This window comes from Pseudophryne corroboree, chromosome 10 (genome assembly GCF_028390025.1).
Source record: "Pseudophryne corroboree isolate aPseCor3 chromosome 10, aPseCor3.hap2, whole genome shotgun sequence".
NCBI classification, from domain to species: Eukaryota; Metazoa; Chordata; class Amphibia; order Anura; family Myobatrachidae; genus Pseudophryne; species Pseudophryne corroboree.
In genome coordinates, this window is record NC_086453.1 from 178,280,155 (window position 1) to 178,296,720 (window position 16,566).

Here is a 16,566-nt window from a genome sequence, read left to right on the forward strand (position 1 = left end):
CACTTATATACGAAGGTTCAAGTTCAAAATGGAATCGCTCAGGGCGATTATTGCAAGCCTGGAGAATTTCATGGTATCACTGGACATCAAGGATGATTACCTGCATGTCCCTATTTACCCTCTTCACCAGGAGTACCTCAATATTGTGGTACAGGATTGTCATTACCAATTCCAGACGTTGCCGTTGGTCTGTCCCCGGCACCGAGGTATTTACCAAGGTAATGGCCGAAATAATTATCCCGTACTTGGACGATCTCCTTATAAAGGCGAGTTCCAGGGAGCAGTTGTTCGTCGTAGTAGCACTATCTCGGGAAGTGCTACAACAGCACGGCTGGATTCTGAATATTCCAAAGTCGCAGCTGGTTCCTACGACGCGTCTACTGTTCCTGGGTATGGTTCTGGACACAGAACAGGATAAAAAGGGTTTCTCACGGAGGAGAAGTCCAAGGAGTTGTTGTCTCTAGACAGAGACCTCCTAATACGTATACAGGTGTCGGTGCATCAATGCACGCGAGCCCTGGGAAAGATGGTAGCTTCTTACGAAGAAATTCCATTCGCCAGGTCGCATGCAAGGATTTTCCAGTGGGATCTGTTGGACAAGTGGTCCGGGTCGCATCTTCAGATGCATCGGCGGATAACCCTGTCTCCAAGGGTCAGGGTGTCGCTGTTGTGGTGGCTGCAGGGTGCTCATCTTCTAGGGGGCCGCAGATTCGGCATACAGGACTGGGTCCCGGTGACCACGGATGCCAGCCTTCGAGGCTGGAGGGAGTCACACAGGGAAGGAACTTCCAAGGCTATGGAAAAGTCAGGAGACTTCCCTACTCATAAATATTCTGGAACTGAGGGCCATTTACAATGCCCTAAGTCAGGCTAGACCCCTGCTTCAACACCGGCCGGTGCTGATCCAGTCAGACAACATCACGGCGGTCACTCATGTAAAACGACAGGGCGGCACAAGAAGCAGGATGGTGATGGCAGAAGCCACAAGGATTCTCCGATGGGCGGAAAATCATGTGTTAGCACTGTCAGCAGTGTTCATTCCCGGAGTGGACAACTGAGAAGCAGACTTTCTCAGAAGACACGACCTCCACCCGGGAGAGTGGGGACTTCATCCAGAAGTCTTCCAAATGATTGTACACCGTTGGGAAAGGCCACAGGTGGACATGATGGCGTCCCGCCTCAACTAAAAGTTACAAAGATATTGCGCCAGGTCAAGGACCCTCAGGCGATAGCTGTGGACGCTCTGGTAACACCGTGGGTGTACCAGTCGGTGTATGTGTTCCCTTCTCTGCCTCTCTTACCCAGGGTAATGAGAATAATAAGAAGGAGAGGAGTAAGAACTATACTCATTGTTCCGGGTTGGCCAAGAAGAGCTTGGTAACCAGAACTCCAAGAAATGATCTCAGAGGACCCATGGCCTCTGCCGCTGAGACAGGACCTGCTGCAGCAGGGGGCCTGTCTGTTCCAAGACGTACCGCGGCTGCGTTGACGGCATGGCGGTTGAACGCCGGATCCTGAAGGAAAAGGGAATTCCGGAGGAAGTTATCCCTACGCTATTTAAAGCTAGGAAAGAAGTGAACGCAAACCATCATCACCGCATATGGCGGGAATATGTTGCGTACTGTGAGGCCAGGAAGGCCCCAAAGGAGAAATTTCAGCTAGGTCAATTTCTGCACTTCCTACAGTCAGAGGTGACTATGGGCCTAAAATTGGGTTCCATTAAGGTCCAGATTTCGGCTCTATCGATTTTCTTCCAAAATTGAACTGGCTTCACTGCCTGAAGTTCAGACTTTTGTTAAGGGAGTGCTGCATAGTCAGCCCCCGTTTGTGCCTCCAGTGGCACCGTGGGATCTCAACGTGGTGTTGGATTCCTGAAGTCGCATTGGGTTGAGCCACTTAAATCCGTGGAGCTATAATACCTCACGTGGAAAGTGGTCATTCTGTGGGCCTTGGCGTCGGCCAGCATGTATCAGAATTGGCGGCTTTGTCATAAAAAAAGCCCTTATCTGTATTTTATATGGATAAGGCGGAATTGAGGACTCGTTCCCAATTCCTTCCTAAGGTGGTATCAGTTTTTCATGTGAACCAACCTATTGTGGTTCCTGCGGCTACTTGGGACTTGGAGGATTCCAAGTTACTGGATGTAGTCAATGGCCTGAAAAGTATATGTTTCCAGGACAGCTGGAGTCAGGAAAACTGACTCGCTATTTCTCCTGTATGCACCCAACAAGCTGGGTGCTCCTGCTTCTAAGCAGACGATTGCTCGCTGGATCTGTAGCACGATTCAACTTGCACATTCTGCGGCTGGACTGCCGCACCCTAAATCTGTAAAAGCCCATTCCACAAGGAAAGTGGGCTCTTCTTGGGCGGCTGCCCGAGGGGTCTCGGCTTTACAACTTTGCCGAGCTGTTACTTGGTCGGGTTAAAACATTTTTGTAAGAGTCTACAAGTTTGATACCCTGGCTGAGGAGGACCTAGAGTTTGCTCATTCGGTGCTGCAGAGTCATCCGCACTCTCCCGCCCGTTTGGGAGCTTTGGTATAATCCCCATGGTCCTTACGGAGTCCCAGCATCCACTTAGGACGTCAGAGAAAATAAGATTTTACTCACCGGTAAATCTATTTCTCGTAGTCCGTAGTGGATGCTGGGCGCCCATCCCAAGTGCGGATTGTCTGCAATACTTGTTTATAGTTATTGCCTAACTAAAGGGTTATTGTTGAGCCATCTGTTGAGAGGCTCAGTTATATTTCATACTGTTAACTGGGTATAGTATCACGAGTTATACGGTGTGATTGGTGTGGCTGGTATGAGTCTTACCCGGGATTCAAAATCCTTCCTTATTGTGTCGGCTCTTCCGGGCACAGTATCCTAACTGAGGTCTGGAGGAGGGTCTTAGTGGGAGGAGCCAGTGCACACCAGGTAGTCCTAAAGCTTTCTTTAGTTGTGCCCAGTCTCCTGCGGAGCCGCTAATCCCCATGGTCCTTACGGAGTCCCAGCATCCACTACGGACTACGAGAAATAGATTTACCGGTGAGTAAAATCTAATTTTTTTTTTCTTTAATCTAGAAATACCACCATCTATTCACCAAGAGATTGCACTAACTGGTCCCCTTGTGTTTGGGTTGCTTGGTCTCTGATTGTATCTGCCCAATGCATTTGTTCATCTTTTGTGTCCAAATTGTCACTAGATTCGGTTTGTTCGGAGGAGAGATGCATCAAACCTTTGAGAGAGAGAAAGTCGAGAAGTTGCCCATAGCAACCATTCATCTTCTGTCATTTCCTAAACTGTGCTAGATAAATGATAGGTAAAAACCTATTGGTTGCTATGGACAACTGCTTTACTTAATCTCTCTCGAAGGTTTGATACATTTCTCTCTCGGTGTCTAGAGCACTTCTACGTTCCCTTCTCTTTGTCTTATGAACTCCATTTTGTAGAAATTGGATTACATTTCTCTTAATATGTGAACTTCCAACCATTTTGTGTTTTGTTGCTGAAAGTTCAATATTTAGAGACACTTGTGGAGGGATGTAATAGAGTCCAAGTTCGCCGGACGTGCGGGATGCCGTCCAAACTCTTGAATTTTTTTCTTTTTTTTTTCTTTTTTTTAAGGGGCAGTCATTTACAAGGCTAAACCACGCCTTGTAAATGATTGCCCCTTTAAATAAACAAAACGTTCAGCCAGCATCCTGCACGTCCGGCGAACTTGGGACTCCTATTACATCCCATAATTGATCTTGCATTACCAAATATCGTATTGTGGGTCCTGTGAAAGTCTTAATCCAATGTATTTTATCCATAGGCTGATGATTTTATAAGAGCCAATGCATGTAACCGCTTAACGGTTATTGCAGAGCAGATCCGTGTGTTACAGGAGCAGGCAAGAAGAGTAAGTCTTGAATACGTTCTGTTAAAACATAAAATTAATGATGCATAAATGTTTGTAAATCGAATATTATTAAGGTGTGAAGTGATATTTTGTAACGTCATGTGCCTACTGTTCCACAATTGCACCCTATTTTTACTTCATGGGGTAGTACTTGGTGCCGTGACTAGTGACCGTGGGTGCATATGCCGGTCTGAAGAAATCATTGAGTACAGAATACGTGCATGTTTGCTTTTGAAACACCTGGCAAAAACCTAATTTTGAAGTTTTTATTTTTTTATTTTTTTTATATATACGATAAAAGGGTAAAGACTGCAGTTACAGGGGTGTTCCCTTGCTTTGTTGGAGGGCACACAGCTTTTTTTTTATTTTTCTTCTGTTGGTATCCTGGAGGTGTCACATCAGGTGTTGTTTTGTTATTTAGTTGGATGCATTTTGTACCTTGCTTTATAGAAAAGTGCACCATAGGCCTTATTGAACTTTAGTCGCAAAATTGCTGAAACGCAGATCGGCCGATTAAGGGACTACGAATACACTGCAACTGCATCGCGCATGCGCGGACTTTAACAATTCGATCGCATCCCAGTATTATGCGATCGCATAGTAATTGACATCCAGCGGGACGTTCGAGAGCAGTGACGCAGCATTGGTGGGGAGTGGTTTGGAGAATGCAGGCATGTCGTGAACGTTTTCGGGGCAGCCGGGCGACGTCACCTGCGATCCCTGCGACCGAAAACATGGCGCCAGTGCGCCTGCATATATGCAGCCCGGAAGCGTTTGCAGGGGGCAGCCGGTATTCCACATATTTCTCTATTTTCGCTATGAAATGCGAACGCATTGTAGGGTGGTGCTTCACATGCTGGACCACCTTGCACTATGCTGGGCAGCTCGCAGCACGCAATTTCTAGCAGTAGCAGTTCTGCGATTTTAGCAAAATTGCTACTGATGCTGAATAAGGTCCAATACTCACTGATGTTTGTCATCGAAACAAAATGTTCTTGTTTAGTAATGGAGAGATGTTACACTTGTCATGATAATTATTATACAATGTTTATAAAATACCCAATTTTCCAAAGACTTTGTCATCACAGTATTTAGAATCCCGTCTCTAATTAACTGAAATTCATAGTGATGATGTCCAATGTATGCAGGTATTAGAAGATGCCAAGAGGGATGCTGATTTACACCACGCAGCATGTAATGTTGTGAAGAAACCAGGAAATATTTATTACCTCTATAAACGGGAAAGTGGGCAGAGGTATTTTTCTATTCTCTCACCTAAGGTAAGATATGGGGGCTTATGTAATAGCCTGTCAGATACAGGCTGTGCGGAAATTTTGACAATTATGCCCATATTTTTAAAGTGCCATTTATTTACGAAGCAAAATCAGCCTGTTTTTGCCTTGTAAATGATTGCCGCTTAAAAAATACGGGTATACTCGCAGGAATTCAGGCACAGCCTGTATCTTGCAGCCTGTTAGATAAGCACTGTGGTCTCCAACTGGCTTTAGTATTCCCCATTCAACAGTTTTGCAGAAAATTTAGCTTTTTAAATCCTGATATTCTGTGTTTGTAAATGACCACACGTATACCTACAGATTTGTCCTCACACATCTTTGCCTGCGTGCGTATGCATCGCAGGCTGATACTCCCGGAACAGCGTATTGTAGCGGAAGGAAAAATGCTGCTCCCACTGCCCTGCATATCAAGGGGAGGCAGCGGTAGTAAGTTTGAACCGTTAGCGGAGTGCTATGCTACCCGTTCGCAGGACTGATTTTTTTTATTTTTTTTCCTGTGGCACAATAATAGCAACACAATACAGTGGTGGAGTTATGCTGTATGCATTGCGGAAACGCCACGCCATAGAGTGTTTTGGAAAAGATGAGAGGGCACATCTGTATACATAGGCTTGCTGTGCTATCCCTTTAAACCGGGACACTCATGAATAACACAGGTTTTGTGGCTGGCTGACTTCATGCCGGCATGTCGGGTGCACTACATTATACAGACAGTCGGGATCCCAGCATACAGACGCCGGGATCCCGACTGCCGGAATACTGGCAGCGGGGTGAGCGCATAAGAGCCCCTTGCGGGCTCGCTATGCGCGCCACACTATTTACTCTCCCTCCAGGGGTGTCGTGGACACCCCAAGAGGGAGAATAGTTGTCGGTATCCTGGCTGTCAGGATCCCGACGCCGGTATGCTGAGCGCAGGGATCCCGACAGCCGGCATATTGAATGCCTCCCCTGCATGTCACCTGGTTTTGGCCTCAGAACTTTAATTCATGAGTGTCCTAGTTTAAAGGGATAGTATGATAAGCCTATTACAGATGTGTATGCAGTCATTATAAAGTCCATATTTTATTTCCTTTTTTTTTTTTTTTTTTTTTGTACCATATGGTTTTAGTCCAACTTCTGACAACTTGTCACCACAAAATATGATGCAATGTCAAATAATTGAATAAAAAAACTCTATATAAGTATTTTACATCCTAGAGGATACTGGGGTTCCATTTAGTACCATGGGGTATAGATGGGTCCACTAGGAGCCATGGGCACTTTAAGAATTTGATAATGTGTGCTGGTTCCTCCCTCTATGCCCCTCCTACCAGACTCAGTTTAGTAAATGTGCCCAGAGGAGCCGGTCACGCTTATGGAAGCTCCTGAAGTTTTCTGCATTTATTTTATATGTTAGTTATTTTCAGGCAGGGCTTGTTGGCACCAGCCTGCCTGCTTCGTGGGACTTAGGGGGGGGGCCCAACCTCTTGAGGGTTAATGGTCCCGTTCCCGGCTGACAGGACACGGAGTTGCTGAGGGAACTATTCACAACCCCACCACGGCGAGCGTACATTCCCGCAGCACGCCGCCACCCCTAACAAGCCAGAAGAGTGATGAGTACTAAGCCAGCGTCCCAGCTAGTGGGTCATCGGCCATTATGGCGGCATGAGGGTACGGAGACGCACGGCTTCTAACCGGGGCGGAATGCATCTCCAGACATAGTACACAGCTGCATCTCTGTACACTGTACCCACACTGGCAAAAACAGTCTTAAAACTGTTTTCTCTCCATTTTAAGTACCAGATTACCTCAGCCAGTATAAAAAAAGTGCGAAGACTGCGTGCCAGTGAAGGGGTGGGGCTTCATTATGAGCGGATCCAACAGCTCACCAGTGACATTTTCCCTCTGCAGTGGACAGAGACGCTGACTGACAGGGACGTGCAGCTCCTCCGGAGAGACTCCAGATTACCTCAGCGGTACCAGGGGGTCATAGCAGGGGTGGAGAGATAATTAGTGTACTAGGTCCCCTATCAGGGTACTTAGTCTGTGACCCGGCTAAGCTTGTCAATTATTGATAAGGGCGCGGTGGGGGTTGGCTCCAAATAACTGTGTCTCCCTGAAGGGCTCTTTGTGGGCTAATTGTGCTTAACCTTTTCCTGTGTGTGTGTGTGTGTGTGTGTGTGTGTGTGCGCTGTCACATTTACATTGTCATGCAAAGTGTGTTTCTTGTACAGCGGAGCGTTCCTCTTCACCAGGGGGCTCACTACCGGGTACTCGGGGCAGTGCACCTTCCCAGAATAGCGGGGCTGAACCGGAGAGGGTTAATTCCATTAAGGGAAATATTTCTACAAAACGATCCCGCAATGAGAAAGAGAAGCACTACTTAAGACAGACTGTGGATGAGTTTATAAATAGAGACTCAGTCCCCAAACCAGCATCTCAATCCCCTCCCATTTCTCCGCAAAAAACGATCTCTGGCCCATTACCTGCAGTTGAACTCTTGACGGGTAAGACATGGAGGAGGGTGAGGTGGATTTGGAGGGGGGGGGGGATGCTACTCTGTCACAGGGAATAAAGGCTCTTATAGAGGCTATCAGATGTTCTGCAAATTCCTGATAAGGTGTCAGAGGAGTGTGAGGAATCTTATTTTAATGTAAAAAAGAATTCCTCAGTCACTGTTCCTGCGTCAAAGGAATTGAATACCCTGTTTGAAGAACCATGGGTTAATCCTGATAAGAAGTTTCAAATCCCTAAAAGGTTGCTCTCCTGTTTTCCTTTTCCTCTGGAGGATAGGAAAAATTGGGAAAATCCACCGATAGTAGATGCATCAGTCTCTAGGCTGTCACGAAAAATTGTATTGCCTGTCCCTGGTGCAGCCTCCCTAAAAGATACGGCTGATCGTAAAATTGATACTCGCAAAGGAGAGTAAAACAAACCCCAAAAGTTCTTTAAGTATATTAACGGTAAAAGGTAAAAAAGGGAGAATATTGGGCATTTAAAGGGCAAGTTGGATGTCTTTATTAATGATAGGGAAAAAACAGAGCATAACATAAACTATACTAACGACCTGTTGCTTGGTACTTTGTTAAATGAGGGAGTAGTCCGGGAGAGACTAAGTAAAATTAAGATAAATAAATCTCCTGGGCCGGATGGACTCCACCCCAGGGTTCTTATGGAACTCCACGTAGAGCTATCGAAACCTCTATATTTGATTTTCAGCGAGTCAATTAGATCAGGAATGATACCAAAGGACTGGCGTGTAGCAGAGGTAGTCCCAGTATTTAAAAAGGGTATTGGAACGCTCCTTGGGAACTATAGACTGGTAAGCTTGACATCTATAGTGGGGAAAATACTAGAAGGTATATTAAGGGATAGCATACTAGAGTGCTTGGATACCTCCAAGGTTATTACTAGGAATCGGCTTGGCTTTGTGAAGGACAGGTCATGTCAAACTAACTTAATAAGATTCTACGAGAGAGTGAGCGATAGTATTGATCAGGGTCAAGCAGTGGATGTGATCTTTTTGGACTTCGCTAAGGCCTTTGACAAAGTTCCACACAGGAGAGTAATTCTCAACTTAAGAGAGATTGGGGTAGGAAACACTATTTGTACTTGGGTGAGTAATTGGCGGTTTAATAGGGAACAGTGAGTGGGGATTAATGGGATGTACTCTGAATGGGCTTCAGTACTCAGTGGAATACCGCAGGGTTCAGTACTCGGGCCATTGCTGTTTAACATATTCGTTAATGACCTAGGAGAGGGACTGGAAAGCAGAGTGTCCATTTTTCGCAGATGATACTAAACTATGTAGAATAATTAAGACAAGGATGTTGAGTCTCTACAGAATGACTTAACTAGACTTGAGGTCTGAGCGGATAATAGAGAATGAGGTTCAATATAGACAAATGTAAAGTTATGCACTTTGGGACTAAGAACAACCGGGTAGCCTGTAAACTAAATGGGGAAAAATAGGATTTTAATACCTACCGGTAAATCCTTTTCTCTTAGTCCGTAGAGGATGCTGGGGACACTTAAAGAACCATGGGGTACGGGATCCGCAGGAGACATGGGCACTTTAAGAATTTGAAAGGGGTGTGAACTGGCTCCTGCCTCTATGCCCCTCCTCCAGACTCCAGTTATAGGAACTGTGCCCAGGGAGTCGGACATTTCAAGGAAAGGATTTATTGTTAACTAAGGTGGGACATGTACCAGCTCACACCTCAAACACGCCGTACAACATGGCATTTAACAGAAAACTCCAGTCAACGGCATGAACAACGTCAGCAACAGGCTGACCATAACGTAACACAACCCGTGTGAAAACAAAACTAACAACTGCAGATAGAGTACGCACTGGGACGGGCGCCCAGCATCCTCTACGGACTAAGAGAAAAGTATTTACCGGTATTAAAATCCTATTTTCTCATACGTCCTAGAGGATGCTGGGGACACTTCAAGAACCATGGGGTTTATACCAAAGCTCTAGAACGGGCGGGAGAGTGCGGATGACTCTGCAGCACCGATTGACCAAACATGAGGTCCTCATCAGCCAGGGTATCAAACTTGTAAAATTTCGTAAAAGTGTTTGAACCCGACCAAGTAGCTGCTCGGCAGAGTTGTAATGCCGAGAGACTGCGGGCAGCCGCACAGGATGAGCCCACCTTCCTGGTACAGTGGGCCTTCACTGATTTCGGTAACAGCAATCCAGCCGTAGAATGAGCATGCTGAATCGTATTGCAGATCCAGCGCGCAATAGTCTGCTTTGAAGCAGGCGTTACAATCTTGTTGGCAGCATACAGGATAAACAGAGCTTCCGTATTCCTGAGTTGAGCCGTTCTGGCGACATAAATCTTCAAGGCCCTGACAACATCGAGAGATTTTGACTCCGCGAAGGCGTCAGTAGCCACTGGTACCACAATAGGTTGGTTCATGTGGAACGATGAAACCACCTTCGGCAGAAATTGTTGACGAGTCGTCAACTCCGCTGTATCCTCATGGAAGATTAAACAAGGACTCTTGTGAGACAAAGCAGCTAACTCAGACACCCGCCTTGCGGATGCTAAGGCCAATAGCATGACCACTTTCCAAGTGAGATATTTCAACTCAACCTTCTGTAAAGGTTCAAACCAATGTGAATGAAGAAACTGCAACACCACGTTAAGATCCCATGGTGCCACTGGGGGCACAAATGGAAGTTGGATGTGCAAAACTCCTTTCACGAAAGTCTGAACTTCTGGAAAGGAGGCCAATTGTTTTTGAAAGAAAATCGATAAGGCCGAAATTTGTACTTTAACCGAGCCTAACTTTAGGCCCGCATCCACACCTGCTTGCAGGAAATGGAGAAAACGCCCTAGCTGAAATTCTTCTGTAGGAGCCTTCTTGGATTCACACCAAGACACATATTTTCTCCAAACACGGTGATAATGTTTAGACGTTACTCCTTTTCTAGCTTGAAGAAGAGTGGGAATAACTTCACTGGGAATACCCTTTCGGGCTAGGAGCCGGCGTTCAACCGCCAAGCCGTCAAACGTAGCCGCGGTAAGTTGTGGTACACGCACGGTCCCTGCTGTAACAGATCCTCTCGTAGAGGAAGAGGCCAGGGATCTCTTATAAGTAATTCCTGAAGATCTGGATACCAAGCCCTCCTTGGCCAATCCGGAGCAATGAGGATCACCTGAACCTTTGTTCTTCTTATGATCTTTAGCACCTCTGGAATGAGTGGAAGCGGAGGAAGCGCGTACACCGACTGAAACACCCATAGTGTTACCAGCGCGTCCACCGCTATTGCTTGAGGGTCCCTCGACCTGGAACAATATCTCTGAAGTTTCTTGTTGAGGCGAGACGCCATCATGTCTATTTGAGGAATTCCCCAAAGACTTGTCACTACTGTGAAAACCTCTTGATGAAGACCCCACTCTCCTGGATGGAGATCGTGTCTGCTGAGGAAGTCTGCTTCCCAGTTGTCCACTCCTGGAATGAAGACTGCTGACAGAGCGCTTGTATGTCTTTCCGCCCAGCGGAGAACTTTTGTGGCCTCTGCCACTGCCGCCCTGCTCTTTGTTCCACTTTGGCGGTTTATGTGCGCTACTGCAGTTATATTGTCCGATTGTATTAGGATGGGCCGGTTGCGAAGACGACGTTCCGCTTGAAGAAGGCCGTTGTAAATGGCCCTTAACTCCAGAACGTTTATGTGTAGAAAAACTTCCTGGCTTGACCATTTTCCCTGGAAGGTTTCCCCCTGAGTGACTGCTCCCCAGCCTCGGAGACTCGCATCCGTGGTTACTAGGATCCAGTCCTGAATCCCGAACCTGCGTCCCTCTAGGAGGTGAGAGCTGTGCAGCCACCACAGGAGTGAGATTCTGGTCTTAGAGGATAGGATTTTTTTCCGGTGTATGTGCAGATGGGAACCGGACCACTTGTCCAATAGGTCCCACTGAAACACCCTGGCATGGAATCTGCCAAATTGAATGGCCTCGTAGGCCGCCACCATCTTCCCCAGCAACCGAGTGCATTGATGAATTGATACGCTCGCTGGTTTCAGAATTTGTTTAACCAAACTCTGAATTTCCAGAGCCTTCTCTTCTGGAAGAAAAACCCTCTGTAATTCCGTGTCCAGAATCATTCCCAAACAGCCGCTTCGTCGGATTCAACTGTGACTTCGGCAGGTTTAGGAGCCAACCATGTTGTTGCAGAACTGTCAAGGAAAGCGCAATGTCCTGCTCCAGCTTGTCTGTGGACCTCCCCTTTATCAGGAGATCGTCCAGGTAAGGGATAATTGTGACTCCTTGCCTGCGAAGGAGAACCATCATTTCCGCCATTACCTTGGTGAAAATCCTTGGAGCCGTGGACAGACCAAACGGCAGCGCCTGAAATTGGTAATGACAATCCTGAGTAGCAAACCGCAGGTAAGCCTGATGCGGAGGATATATGGGGATGTGTAAGTAGGCATCCTTTATGTCGACCGACACCATGAAATCCCCTTCCTCGAGACTGGAGATCACTGCTCAGAGAGATTCCATCTTGAATTTGAGTTTTCTTAGGTAAAGATTGAGGGACTTTAGGTTCAGAATTGGTCTGACCGAGCCGTCCGGCTTCGGGACCACAAACAGGCTTGAATAAAAGCCTTCTCCCTGTTGTGCCGGGGGAACCCTGACAATGACTTGATTCAGACACAACTTTTGTATTGCATCGCAAACTACCTCCCTGTTCGGAAGAGAAGCTGGTAAGGCTGATCTGAAAAAACGTTGTGTTGGAACGTCTTGAAACTCCAGTTTGTACCCCTGGGACACTATTTCTAAAATCCACGGGTCTAGGGCTGAACGAGCCCAGAATTGACTGAAGAGCTTGAGACGTGCCCCCACCTGTGCGGACTCCCGCAGAGGAGCCCCATCGTCATGCGGTGGATTTGGCAGAAGCCGGGGAGGACTTCTGCTCCTGAGAACCTGCCACGGCCGGAGATCTTTTCCTCTTCCTCTATTAGCAAGGAAGGAGTAACCTCTGCCTTTTTTGTATTTATTTGGCCGAAAGGACTACATCTGCAAGTGGTGAGCTTTCTTTTGCTGTGGAGGAACATAAGGCAAAAATGACGACTTACCCGCGGTAGCCGTAGATACCAACTCAGCAAGACCTTCACCAAACAATACACCACCCTTATATGGTAGAGACTCCATAGCTTTCTTAGAGTCAGCATCAGCATTCCATTGATGAATCCACAATAATCTCCTAGCTGAGACTGCCATGGCATTGGCCCTTGATCCCAAGAGGCCAATATCTCTCGACGCTTCCTTTAGGTAGGCTGCAGCGTCCCTGATATAACCCAGCGTTAAAAGGATGGTATCCCTATCCAGGGTATCTATATCAGATGACAAGTTATCTGCCCACTTTTCGATAGCACTACTCACCCACGCAGATGCTATAGCTGGTCTGAGTAGTGTACCTGTGGTGACATAAATGGATTTTAGCGTATTTTCCTGTCTACGATCCGCAGGTTCCTTAAGGGTTGCCGTGTCAGGAGACGGTAAAGCCACCTTTTTTGACAACAGTGATAGCGCCTTGTCCACAATGGGAGGTGATTCCCACTTTTCTCTATCCCCAGAGGGGAACGGATACGCCATTTGAATCCTTTTGGGAATCGGAAACTTTTTGTCAGGATTTTCCCACATTTTCTCAAAGAGGGTATTCAGTTCATGAGGGGGAGTAAACGTTACCTCAGGTTTCTTTCCCTTGTACATACAGACCCAATTATCAGGAACAGCAGAGTCCTCTGATATATGCAACACGTCTTTTATTGCCACAATCATGTACTGAATGCTCTTTGCCAATTTTGGGTCTAATCTGGTATCACTATAGTCGACACTGGAGTCAGTGTCCTTGTCGGTATCTGTGTCTGCTAACTCAACAAATGAACGTTTGTGACCCCGAGGGGGTCTGGACCTGTGATAACACATCCTCCAGACTTTTTCCATACCTGGTTCTGAGACTCAGATTTATCTAATCTCTTATTAAGAGCCACATTAGCATTCAACACATTTACCCAGCCAGGAGTCGGCGGTGCTGACAGGGTCACTCCCACAGCCGTTTCTGCCCCTAACACCGTCTCCTCCTGGGAAGAGCACTCCGCCTCAGACATGCCGACACACCTGTACCGACACCCACAGACACACTGGGCCAAAAGGGGGACAGACCCACAGTAAAGCATGTCAGAGAAACACAGAGGGAGTTTGCCCTGGGTTTGCACAACCCAGCGCCTGTCCCAGTTCTGAAACCTTACTATATAATGCCTCAGACCCTGCATCGCTTTTTAAACACTTCATTTTGCACCAAATTTGCTGTGCCCCCCCCCTCGTTTTGCACCCTGTTACTTGTCTATAGCAGTGGTGAGGAAGGACCAGCGTCTCTGCAGCTCTGGAGAGAAAATGGCGCTGAGGAGAGCTGTGAGGGCTAAGCCCCGCCCCCTGCACGGCACGCTTCAGCCCGCTCTTTTTTAAAATAACTGCTGGCAGGGGTAAGAATATAGTGCCAAGGCACACCAATATGACTTTGCCAGCCTATACAGAGGATTTTTATGCTGCCCAGCTAGCAACCCCTCCTCCCCCCCCCCCCCCCCCCCCCCATGCCCTGCACTTTACAGTGCTGCTGTGTGTGGAGCATGGCGCGCAGCGTGATTGCTGTGCGGTACCTCTGAAGCCGTCACTGAAGTCTTCTTTTCTTCTTCTACTCACCTGTCTTCTGGCTCTGCAAGGGGGATGACGGCGGGCTCTGGGAGTGAACCCCTAGGCGTACCTAGTGTTCCAAACCCTCAGGAGCTAATGGTGTCCTGTAGCCAAGAAACGGAGCCTTTAAACTCACTAGAGGTAGGTCTGACTTCTCTCCCCTAAGTCCCACGATGCAGGGAGACTTGCCAGCAGTGCTCCCTGAACATAAAAAACCTAACATAAAGTATTTTCCGAGAAACTCAGTAGAGCTCCTCAGTGTGCATCCAGTCTGCCTGGGCACATATTCTAAACTGGAGTCTGGAGGAGGGGCATAGAGGGAGGAGCCAGTTCACACCCCTTTTAAAGTCTTAAATTGCCCATGTCTCCTGCGGATCCCGTCTATACCCCATGGTTCTTGAAGTGTCCCCAGCATCCTCTAGGACGTATGAGAAATGTAGGGATAACGGTAGTTGAAAAAGATTTGGGAGTGCTCATCGATAATAAACTTGCTAGCAGTACGCAATATCAAAATGCAGCAACAAAAGCTAATAAGGGGAATGGAGACAAGGGATGAGAGTGTAATCCTGCCACTGTATAAATCATTTGTGTGGCCACACCTGGAATATTGTGTACAGTTTTGGGCACCATACTATAAAAAAAGATATCTTGGAACTCAAAAGGGTTCAGAGGCAAGCCACTAAACTGATTAAGGGGTTAGAGGCACTGAATTATGAGGAAAGACTTAAAAGGTTAGATATATTCACACTGGAAAAGAGGCGACTGAGAGGGGACATTATTAATATTTATAAATACATTAAGGGACAATACAAGGATTTACCAAACTATTTGTTTACCAAAAAAACACATAGGACACGAGGACACCCCCTTAGGTTAGAAGAAAAAAAATCCATACTCAACGGAGAAAAGGGTTCTTCACAGTAAGAGCAGTAAGGATTTTGAATTCTCTACCAGAGAAGGAGGTAATGGTGGACTCAATCAATGAGTTTAAAAATGGATTCGATAAATTCCTGGCTGGAAAAAAATATCCAGGGATACAGCATTTAATTACGGAAACTTAAAAAATAAATAATAATATAGGTTGAACTCTATGGACATTTGTCTTTTTTCAACCTCAACAACTATGTAACTACACTCAAAATAATTGTACACAGCTGCTGGGATGGCCCAGAGACCCACTATTGCATGTGCGTGGATCACAAAAGCCATTGCCAAATGGTCAGGTAACCTAATTGAGGGGTTAGATTCCTTGTCTAGGGAGGAAGTTTTACTCATGCAGCATATACAGAACTCTGCAAACTTTATGGCGGAAGCCATAAAAGAGATTGGTTTGCTCAATGCACATACCACCGCTATGGCAGTGTCAGCACGCAGGGGCTTGTGGCTATGCCAGTGGACTGCTGATGCGGACTCCAGGAAAGGCGTGGAAGGCCTACCATTCACAGGAGAGGCCTTGTTTGGCAGGCTAGACAAATGGATCTCCAAAGCTATTGTGGGTAAGTCTATGTATCTTATTTCTGCAGATCCCCTAGCCAGCAAAGCTTATTCAGCTTCAAATTTACAGTCTTTTCGGACAGCCAAGTTTAAGGGAAAACCCAGAGGTGCTTCTACGGCCTCCAGAGGCGCAAGAGGTAAATCACGCAAACCAGCAACTGCAGGTGCTCTGGAACAGAGCTCAGGCTCTGCTTCCTCAAAGCCATCAGCATGACGGTGGACCGCAATGCCTGGAGGACCGTCAGGTGGGAGCCCAACTAAAATTCTTCAGTCACATCTGGTCAAGTTCGTGCCGGGATCCCTGGGTCATAGATTTTATTTCCAGGGGCTACAGAATGGAGTTCCAAGAACTCCCACCTCACAGATTCTTCAAGTCAGGCTTACCAGCTTTACAAGAGGCAAGTATAACTTTACAGCAGGCCATCCAAAAACTGGTACAGACTCAAGTCATTGTTCCAGTTCCACCTCATCTGCACAACAAGGGTAAGACCGATTCTGATCCTTAAGTCCTTGAACCTGTTCTTAATAAGTGTTCAAGATGGAGTCTCTGAGAGCGGTAATCTCAGGTCTGGAGGAAGGGGAATTCCTAGTGTCTCTGGATATCAAGGATGCATACCTTCACATTCCGATCTGGCTGCTTCACCAGGCTTATGTACAGTTTGCACTGCAGGACTGTCACTACCAGTTCCAGGCCCTGCTA

General features: G+C 46.8%; 1 protein-coding gene across 1 annotated transcript in view; it reads left to right on the forward strand.

Moving 5' to 3' along the window:
• The window catches only part of C10H1orf50 (chromosome 10 C1orf50 homolog), an 85,166-nt gene that overhangs the window by 39,865 nt on the left and 28,735 nt on the right, over positions 1 to 16,566 (forward strand). The window contains exons 3-4 of the mRNA XM_063942955.1: positions 3,800 to 3,886; positions 5,035 to 5,166. Coding sequence (XP_063799025.1) covers positions 3,800 to 3,886; positions 5,035 to 5,166 — 219 coding nt within the window. The remainder of the gene's footprint in view (positions 1 to 3,799; positions 3,887 to 5,034; positions 5,167 to 16,566) is intronic.